The following is an 11,626-nucleotide window of genomic DNA, read 5'->3' as shown; positions in this document are numbered from 1 at the left end:
AAAAAAAATGTACATGTACTAGCATCTAGCCTACAGCGTGGTTTGGTGGTTCAATATAAAATTCGCTTAGCTGATGATGTCTTAAACCTTTTAATCGACAACTTTTTGAGAAAAATGTTAAAGCATGTAGGCCACAGTCGGTGTAGTGAGCTCATGTTGTTGGATTTTTCAATCGTTTCTTGTCTTCCCGGAAATACACATTGACCAAAATACGGTATTGCTTAACTAACCTTTATCCACAAAGACTGTAATAACAAAAACATAAAACAAATGGTATCTATTAAATTTTATTTATTTTTTAAAATTTAATCGCCCATTAAATCGACCCACATTTACTCTTCTATAAATGCCTTTAAGGTTGATATGTTTCTGTAGTGAAGTGCCGCAAGGTTTCCATCACTAAGTGATTGAGAATCTCATGCTGTTAGTCTATCACAAAATTACATTAGTTGTGGATCGGAGAATGCGAAAAATTAATATTATGAGCTATTACAATTAATTCAATTTTCTACTTCACATATATAGCTTGCGCTCGGTGTTGCTTATAAGCATTAGCACTACCAGATCTCTTGAATACGTCCAGATAAACAAAACAAGTATCTCCATGACAACACACAATATCCATTCGAAACCATAGCAACCGTTTCTATGGTAAAATATGACATTCACCTTTATCAAGTTCAAGGTCTATTCTAGAAAGACCTTAAAAATATAGTTTATCTATGTATCTACAACGTTCCTCTCTATTAGACATAAAATAACTTTAAATAAATAATCATATTGCATACGGTATATAATAATATTCAACATCATGAATCATGTGCCGCTATTTACATTGATTTTTTTAAATACACAGACTAAACATAAGGGGACATAACTCAATTCTACATTCTCAGATATTCACAGAATCTATTAATCAGATAATCATTTACACGTATACTCTTCTGTCCGTTCACTACATTTATTACAGTTTACATAGCAACACCAATGAAATTTACAGTTGCATTGCCACGTGCGTGTGAATTGATGTGTATTATAGCCCCTCCCACAACACATTAAGTCACATCCATCGGTGTCTCTTGTTGTCCGATTACATTTTCTACCCACTGTACCAAGCGATCCAGTTTTAGGATCATAGTCACAATAATTCGGAGATTTATCCAAAAACACAAGATGGCTACGCCTCGGTTTCCGGTGACGTCTTTTAGCACGGTCCAACATTAATGATACAGCCGTTCGTGCACGGCGTCCTAAATACGGCACCACTATTTTTGATCTTTTGTACCTAAGTTTTAAAGAGTCTCCGATTTCTCTAAAGGGGGGTAATGTTGTCCAACACGTTTTCATTGTGCAGGAACCGGAAACACCATGACACTTGCAGTCTGTTCCCATGTTATCTTTGACTGCCTGGAAAGAAAAAAAAAGAAACTAAGATAAGCTCTAAACACTAAACTATCTACAGACTTTGTATTTATCAAAGGGTATTTTTCTATTATTTAAATAGTTCTATGATTAAAAATTTAGTCAAATTCAATGGGAGGTAAAGGTGTGGGATAAATGAGTTTTTTAAGTCCTAATTTTAAACTCCTTTACGAATCACAGATTAAAAGTAAAAAAGCTTTCCAATCATCGTTTGTATTTGTCCACTTTTACTTGTCGACGTTTGTGCGGTCTGTTCATCATTTGATATTGAGTACAGATAATGGGAATAATTGGAGGGCATTATGTTTACGACAGTATTCTATTATAATACATAAAACATAAACTATACATTGTTGATGTAAATATACGAATCGAAGATCAAAGAAAACTGTTTTATGAAGATGATGATGATGATGATATATTTTTAACTGTTGATTTTATCGCTGAGTATTTATAGTCTAAACGAGGTTTTAGAGTTAGTTTGGTGAAGTTTTTGTTGAATCGGATATACCAGGGATGGTCTTTTTGTCTGTAGGGTCATAAGTACAAAATGCGCTACCAAAATCAAGAACCTTGCACAACGTTTTATTTGAATGGAGATTAAATAAGGTGATTTTGTGTGATCTGACAAATAAATAAATTTTCATATGACAAAATATAAAGTGATATCAAAACTCAAAAGACCCAAGAAAACACAATAAGTAAAAATAAAAATATGTAAATATTTAAGGAAGACTGTGGAGAATCAACTCCTGACTCTTAAGTACATGAAAGAATCGCTGTGCTGGTAGGTGTGGATTTCAGTGATACCACTGGGACAGGAAGGAAACAGTTATCCAAAGATAGTCCCCAAGCAACATACAAGACTGGTTTATAGACATGTAATATTAAATCAGTGATATATACTTATATACAGACATCTGGGTTGTTGAAAAACTCTCCAGTAGAATGCTTTATAAAGACGGCGAAAAGAAAACTGGAGCATATTTGTAAAACTAATCTCGACACAGAACCAAATATATACGTTTAAATGATACGATTTCACTTGCAAAAGAAACTACCCAATCCAAACACCGGAAAAGGTTTGGCAGGGATAAATCACTGATAACGAAGATCAAGCAACTAAAGGGGAAAGTTAATTATAAAAGAAATGAAGGTCATTAGCATATTTGTGATTTGGTGTGGCGAATGAATGAAAAATGAAAAAAAGGACTCCATATCGAACAGACGATGACATGTCTGATAAGGAGGACTCGCAGTAATTTTCTCACAAACTGAATAAAATAATTGGCAAATTAAATGTTTTGTTGATTGTCTTTGTTACTGGTACAAACCGGCACGTCTCTTAAAAAAACAACATATATTCATATATATATTAAATATGAGATTTCAGTCGAAAAACATGTAACCCCTGTGAAAATAGTTCATGAATCAAAACGGATTTAAATAGCCAGTTATTTTAAAGTTATTTTGATCATCGTACAGATACACGTTGTCTTGTGTAAACATCATTGATTTATAGATAATTCATTCAGGGTCGAATCCACCATAAAACTAATGAAGCTTGAGCTCCAGAGCACCTTATCCCAAAGGTTTACTGTACTGGCGGGACAGCATAGAGATTTTTAGGGACCAACAGCTATACTGTAATATAGAACTGAGCCTACTAATCAACGACAAGAACCCACTTCAGCCTTCTTGTGACAATATCGTCCAAGTATTGCAAAAGTGACAGAGACAAAGAAAGATATGTTACAGATATGCATATTCTACACATATTGTCGGTCACTGTTGCAATATTTTGGACGTTATTGACCAAAATGCGCCCTTGTCGGTCGTTGTCGGTGATTAACAGAACCGCTATAACCGGGTGTCCTAATGAATTGGACATGTGGATGGCTTTTGTAACATTTTCCCCCCAATAATATGTTAAGTATATAGAAAACAGTTCAATAAAAAAGTTAATTTGTGATGATCTATCATGAAGGTCCGCCACTGCATTCACCTATTGGGAAAACTGGCTATAAGCGGGAACTATAAATAATGGGGGTGAAGCAATGCTTGGAAACTCCATATTTTGCTCTTCTTTGCAGGTTGTTTCATCCATATTTTGAAGCTTTATTTGAAATTTGTTTATCAACATAAAATTATATATCTGCCATTATTATACAGCTTACTGAATGCTGTTCTGACAATCCGTATTAGGTTTTAAAATACTGGATATGAAAGACGAAAATTGTAGATTCTGGGTTACTTGACAGTTAAGCATATTGGAAGAATTAATGTATTCAATTAATATTTTATGTCACATCTACATAGTTATTGTGGTGTTCTTCTAGTTTACCTTCTTCATTATCATTCCCTGCAATTGTTGTATGTGTATTTGAGGTGATTTAAACTATTATAAAGACCGGAATTTTTCTTGGAATTTTCATATTTTTCCTGGCTGTCTGTATCTCTACATGCTGGTTGATCTACGTGCTAAATTTGGGGAAGTGGGAACTTGCAAATCTGTATGTGTGTGCGAGGGGAATGAGGTTAACGTCCACTCGACACAAACCAGGTCATTGCGGGACTAACACATGGTTTAATTTTATTTCAATAATTCGCTTGAGCGTAGGAAACCACAGGACCCGGAGAAAACACACGAGGTTGGACAGGCGACCCTACGCCTTGTCACGTACAACCTGGGAATTTTAACCAGGTGATGATACGGATACATGATATGTATGGGAATAATTCCACTTGCCAAAAGTCTCTAATGTTAAATATATAAGTAACTTTTTATTATTAAGAAATATTTTACTATTGGGCTTGAAACCCTGTCTCTCATACTATAACAAGTGCGAGAGCCTTTATTTGTGTATAAATTGCATTGCGAGGTTAATGTCAGGTTCCCACTGTCGTGAGATTCCTTGTGATAGGATTGTCCCTATTGAGTCCACGATCTGCTACGTGCGGATACGTTCGGATACGTTTCGAGTGCCCTCAATATATCGTAAGATCTGATAGAATCACCACGATTACTCCACGATTAAAACCAATCGTAGCACGAATCGTGATAGTGGGAACCTAGCATAATGTAGCCACGGGAACGTAGCTAAAAAAGTTGAGATATACTGATGTGCTTGTATATAGCCACGATTGGGTGCCTTTAGTTCCAAGTGGCAAACTCAGTTTCTTTATTAATGCATGTAACATCTTAAAAATAAGATAATTTTATACTTTTATGACTAATTAAACTTACAGGGGCCAATGTAGTGGCACAACTATCTCCTAACTCCAAATATTCGCGTTTAAATTAATGAAGAGCTGTTTTTATCCGACATAACACCGTCATACATCTCCCGTTTAACAATGGCGTTCCTAGTAACGGCTTAACGCCTCGATTTTTTTCCCGTTTCAGGTAGGATTATAAGCTTAATTGTAGTTGGATGTGGCAGAAATATTATAAATAACAGTAATCAATCGTTGTTTTGATGAAAAATATTGTCAATTTTGCTTATTGAGGCCCGATGTGATTTGCGTTGGGCTTTGCTACGTGGAACTATATAGCACCATCTCTTATCTCGAAACACGGAGTGTTGAGATTTGAGATTTGTTATCTAAGCATAACTGAACATCTTAATTTTACAAGTGAATATATTTGCCACATAAGTCATCATTATTTTAAACTAAACTATATTATATAGAATGTGGTTAGTAGATGACAGAGTATTCATTGCATGTTATATATAAGTTGGTGTAAAATATGCCACTTTTGAAGGATCGACGTAATAGGTGTGGGCCCAGCCAATGACGGACCTACATTTTAGGGGCCCCGAAGCTTCAACTGTTATTGGGACCCTTCACAGTAAGTAGAAACTGTAGTTAATACAAAAGCCTACACTTGCCAACTTCAATAATGATACGTTCCGATTCTACGTGGGATATTGTCCGGACAGCCAGGCAGGAATTGTACAACAATTATTCCCCAATAAACTGCCCTATTCTAAGCAGTAAGGTCCCACCACTATAGTATACCTGAACACTTTGGGCAAAGTGGACTAAAGTCACTTCTGAGGGATCCTCAGGTATTTGGGACTCCGAAGCTTAAGCGTCATTAGATTCACAAATCCAGGGGGGCCAGCAAGGATCCATGGTCTGCTCCCACCCCTTGTATAAACCACCACACAGTTTTTGAAATCATCTATTTTGAATATCGTATAAGAATTTAGGAATCTTACAACACGCAACTGTAATAACGCGCTCTTCTTTCGTCCTATTTTATTTGACCGATATATGGAAATCAGACCCCATTCTTGTGTGTTTTACGATATTGATGATAATACATGCACAACTCTCTTATTGAAAAACTATACGTATATATATACCTATAATTGAACGGGTGTTTCACAGTTTGAATATGATACCATCTGAACAAACGCTGAGTGTGGCGTGTACTCCTTAAACCTACTATTCTGTATGAACGATATGTTTGGACGTTTTGTATATATAATACATATATTATAATCATATCACCCCCCTCCGTTATAGTTGACATATAGATTTGATTATATTACAAAGCCATTATAACGAGTCATCGCTATGTGGAAGGATATGTACAAGCCAGACGTGTGTGAAATATGACAAGCGAGACTACTATTGGACGAATTCTACACTTGAATCCAATTTATCCTTTTTTTCGCTTTTTTTTCATAAAATAAAATCATTTTTTCAACGATTTTGTTCTTGGTTTTTCGTGAATTAAGCGATATTAATTCCCTTTAAAAAAAAAAAAAAAAAAAAATACAACATACAAGCTCAATATATACAGGACCAAAGGCAAACGTGGATCTTTAGACTATACATTCTTTGAATGGCATTTAGTAATTGGAACATAATCAAATTAACACACTTTTATGGAATAACAATTACTATCGTTTATTTCACTGTTTATTCCACAAGATTTCACAAGTCGTTATCAAGCATATACACAAATTTTGTGTATATGTTCGTTATTAAGCATATACACAAAATTTGTGTATATGTTTGATAACGACTTGTGAAATCTTGTGGAAACGTCCTATAGTTAAATAAACCATAGTAATTGTTATTCCATAAAAGTGTGTTAATTTGAATTTATCACCCAATAATACATTCTACAGTAGATATCGCTTGTGTGATAAATTTCATAATCTACTGCGATATCTCCTTAAAAAAGGAAGTACTTTTTTTTTATTTTCAGTTCATTTTTTATTGAAAGTAACTTCTTTCTTATTAAAAAGGAACTATTTTTATTTAATTGGCCTTGATGGAAACACTGGGTCAATATAAAGGTCTTTGCAATGGTTGAATTGCTGTCAAAAAATGATGTATCACTACGTCATAATGTAACCAGTTTCAGTAAACGTGAAATCTATAGCAAAGAATTATATCTATTTATTTGTGCATGTAAGAAATAAAATCTCCTACTTGTCTTTTTTGATATTTTTAATTTATCGACTTCTGTTGATGTTTTTTTTTATATCAAAAATACGAGTAGGTGCTTCTCTGTTTAGATTATACACATTAAGAATAGTCAGATGAAAAAGCACATTGGGCCAAAGATTATTAAAGTCAGTTCCAAAGTCCCCATTACTTTCTATCGATTTTACGACATCAGGTTTCCATGTCTTTGTTCGTTAGTTCTCTTCGAAAGCATAACTCATTTATGTGCATGAACATGGAAATCAAGTTGATATCTAACCTTGTTTTGATTTTATTCCATCGTCTAAATTACTATCTAAAAAAACATTTTTCAGGCCCCGTTTTTTGTTGATGAATATAAATAAGGAAATGATTATTAGTCTTCTAAAGAATCGAGGTTTTAAAAGTAAACAATACTGAGGATTATCGCAAAAGCGGAGGGGGAGGGGGGTCTAATGTGTACACTTTAGATCATAAGGTCTATCATTGGTTCAAGTGGAGTGGTATTGATCCCGCAATTGTACGTGACAAGTAGGGTCGCATGTCCAACCTGGTGGGTTTTATCCGGGTCCTCTGGTTTCCTCCCACTACTAAAGATTTCTGCGCGCGAGCGAATTACTGAAATAATATTGAACCATTATGCAAGTCCCCAAATTACCTAGTTGTGTTGAGTTCACTCCCCCCTCTCCCCCCCTCTCCCTCTCTCTCTCTCTCTCTCTCTTTCATTCAAATATCGATTTCCAGGGTTAAAAACCCCTGCATTTTGACTGTGTTGTCTGAACCCTGAGAAAACATTAATCGTCCCACAAATGTCAGACTGAGTGCACTAGGATGAACAATGCTTTTGCCTTTGATTAAAATATTGTCCCCCGAGTGTATAACTTTATGCTGGAGATTTTGTGCTCAGCTTTCTACATAAACTGAATCGATGAGTAACTCTTATCAAACGACTTTAATCTCCGTAGAGATTAGTGATTATTTCGATTAATTTAACACATGCAGTGTCGATTAACAAATCATAGTTTTGTTTCTTTTCTAAACAAAAAAAGATAGAAAAAGGACTAGATAAAGCTGATCAACTTGTAGTATCGTTGATAAACATATAGAATATGAAATTAAAAAACAACCTGACATTAGAAAATAATAGTGAATTTACTTTGATTGGCATTTAGTAACATATTAACACAAGTTACAATTTTATAGATACACAATTACTGAGTTTAATACTAAGCGACGTTTCGACGAGGATACTCTCGTCTTTATCAAGCAAATGATACAGGTATGTGAATAGTAGGCAAATATATACAGAATATGCAACAAAGATAAGAATCAAATACAATTAAAACTTAACACCTTTGATTGGGGGGGGGGGGCATTTACAACTAAACCTACACAGCGGAAACTCTTACAGGGATTAAAAAGGGGGAAATCCTATTATTTATAAAAATCAATGTATTAACACTATTAATGGGAAACCAATTAACCTGAGCTATAGATAAACTGTGTATGTATGGGGGTATGAGTGAACCAGAGTGATCGCTGATGCAAGGGAGAAGAAAACAATAAAAAAAGAACTATATTAATTCAATAAACAGAAAATCATGAAAGATAAAACCTATTATTAGACTATAAAACTGGACGAGGGAAACCGTAAATATATTAATTCAGTAAAACGAAAATCATGAAAGATAAAACATCTTATTAGACTATTAACCTGGACGATGGAAACCGTAAATATAAATTAAAATTTAATGAATTGAAAGTCAATAAATGTGAAATATATTATCGGACTGTAAAACTGGATAAGTACTGAAAACCAAGATATCTAAAATGTATAACTAGATTATAAAACGGGATTAGCACTGAAATGTGTTAATTCCGTAAGCTGAAAATGGTGAGAGATGAAACCTGTTACTAGACTATAAACTTGGACAAGGGAAACCGTAAATATATTTGTTCAATAAACTGAAAGTCAATAAATGTGATCAGATTGTAAAATTGGATAAATACTGAAAATCAAGATATGTAAGAGTGTATAATTAGACTGTAAAAACTGGATAAGCGCTGAAATAGAATTAAACTATTAGAATCAATGTATAAGTTGGTCATAAGCCCTTGGTATAAATAGTCCCACATCACGGTTTAAATTGGGCTTGATGCGTTTTATATTGATGGCTTCAAGAAATTTCCTGGTTTTCTTCTGGTGATGATTTACCTTCTCAAGCGGCAGAACCATACAGGATTTACTGCAAGCTAATTGTAAAACAAAACAAGCCAACCTCCAACAACCCAAAGGATGTACGTGTATTTACGAAATAACTTGCTCGTGCAACGAAAAGTATGTAGATAAAACAAGGCGACCACTTGATGTACGAATAAAAGAGCACGAGTCATCACTAGCTTCCACCAATCCCTCAGCCGTAGCAGAGCATATTATTAACTACGGACATCATACAATCATGTGGGACCAAACAAGAAACCTTGCAGTAAATCATCACCAGAAGAAAACCAGGAAATTTCTTGAAGCCATCAATATAAAAACGCATCAAGCCCAAACCGTGATGTGGGACTCTTTATACCACGGGCTTATGGCCAACTTATACATTGATTCTAATACTTTAATTCTATTACAGTGCTTATCCAGGTTTCTACTGTCTAATTATGGTTTCCCTTACATCAGCGATCACTCTTGTTCAGGAACTTATGATGAACTTATACATTGATTCCCATACTTTTGTTTTATTTCAGTGCTTATCTATTTTTTTCACAGTCTAATTACACATTTTACATTTCTTGGTTTCCAGTACTTAACCAGTTTTACAGTCTGGAGATATATTTTACATTACATTGTTGAATTAATATATTTAGGGTTTGCCTCGTCGAGTTTTTTATAGTCTAATAATAGGTTTTATCTTTCATGATTTTCGGTTTACTGAATTAATATATTTACGGTTTCCCTCGTCCAGTTTTATAGTCTAATAATAGGTTTTATCCTTCATGATTTTCTGTTTATTGAATTAATATAGTTCTTATTTTTATTTTTTTTTCTTCTCCCTTGCATCAGCGATCACCCTTGTTCACTCATACCCCCATACATACACAATTATTGTTTATCTATAGCCCAGGTTAATTGGTTTCCCATTAATAGAGTTTCCCATTAATACATTGATCTTTATAAATAATAGGATTTCCCCCTTTTTAATCCCTGTTATTTTGTTGCATATTCTGTATATATTTGCCTACTATTCACATACCTGTATCATTTGCTTGATAAAGACAAGAGTATCCTCGTCGAAACGTCGCTTAGTATTAAACTCAGTAATTGTGTATCTATAAAATTGTACTTTGTGTTAATAATAGTGTACTTTTATAATTATTATTTGTGAGCGGTGGTGGCTCAATGGGTATGAATGATGTGTAGAATGTTCATACCAAAAACATGTCTATCCTTGTCAGTCACTCTTTGCGACGCTCTTGTCGGTCCTTGTCGCTGATTAGTATAGGACTCATTTATTTTGAGCCCGACCACTGGCCACTGCTACTTTCAACGCAAATCATAGTTTGTACTGAAAGCGGTGATACGCGCGGAAATTCGCAGAAGAAACGGGCCCATTTACGATATGACCATGTATGCCTACTGACCTTGCACTCTGACTGGCTTATGAATATCGTGTGCGAACACGACGGCCCTTTATAGAACGTTTCGTGAAATGATCAGATATATTTCAAAGAAGTAAAATGAAGTTTTATGGTTGCTATGACGTTGGTTAACAGATAAGACATATCTATTTCATAGAAGTATATAATTATTGTGGCTAATAAAGATTGGCAAAATTACCGTTACAACTTTTTTGGGAAAATATCTGCTATGCGTCTCCATATCTATCTAATGCTTAGTTGTTTGGCGCGTGGCTAAATTCTCAGATACACATCTATATATACAAAAATATTTCATAGAAGTATACAATTGCTGTAACGTTCGGCGAAATGATGGGGAGGTCTAAAGGCCGTAGTACAGTATTTTTACAAAGAGGATGATCAGAGATTGCCTCGTCTCTTTATAGTTGTTACATGTTAGCACATTTAGTAATTACTCCATTTCTTTTCTTAAAGCCACGTGCAAACACCAAGTGGATCTCGTACACTATTCCGCAGGCTTAATATCAAATACATCCGATTTTAATATTCTGTTCTGTAGCCCTTTCATCCTTTCTCTTCCCGACATTCACAGTGATCGCACTTTGTTGCGTAATCTAAACATTCCGAAACGAAATGAGATTTTACTTGATCTCAACAAGCATGTAATATCAATCAGTCGTTATTGTAGTTTACATTCTCCCTGCGTTCTCTCTGGTTTCGGTGGCTAATCCGTTAGATTCACAAGCTGCATTTTTTGTTGTTGCTCTCTACAGAAAAAAATCTCTTTTGATTTAGTCCATCTTAACCCAGTCCCTGGGTTTACAGACAGAATTTTAAACAGTGGACCCTCCTCGTTTATTTTCTCAACAACTCAATAATCAAATGCCAAAAGTCACTTAGTGCGTTTTGGTTATTTGCAAATTTGTACTTCAAGTTTATTATGGCAAATCATATATTCTAGGAAATTGGCACAGGCCTAGAAGTAGTATAGCAGGATTCTCTCTCTCTAGTTGAAAAGAACTGTTTTATAATTAAAATCAACGAAATACGCAGGTTACATGTACATGTAGACAGTTTTCGCATAAACCATTGCTCAGTGCAAGCGGAGGCTCTTGGT

At 34.7% G+C, this 11,626-nt stretch overlaps 1 protein-coding gene across 2 annotated transcripts in view; it reads right to left on the bottom strand.

Moving 5' to 3' along the window:
- Positions 1-271: 271 nt before the first annotated feature.
- The window catches only part of LOC126828729 (protein Wnt-7b), a 36,923-nt gene continuing 25,568 nt past the window's right edge, over positions 272-11,626 (bottom strand). For both annotated transcript variants that reach the window (XM_050558703.2, XM_050558704.2), the window contains exon 4: positions 272-1,407. In XM_050558703.2, coding sequence (XP_050414660.1) covers positions 925-1,407 — 483 coding nt within the window. In that variant the 3' untranslated portion in view covers positions 272-924. The remainder of the gene's footprint in view (positions 1,408-11,626) is intronic.

The sequence above is a fragment of the Patella vulgata genome, chromosome 7 (assembly GCF_932274485.2).
Source record: "Patella vulgata chromosome 7, xgPatVulg1.2, whole genome shotgun sequence".
Taxonomy (NCBI): Eukaryota; Metazoa; Mollusca; class Gastropoda; family Patellidae; genus Patella; species Patella vulgata.
This window is presented reverse-complemented; position numbering and strand designations above follow the sequence as displayed.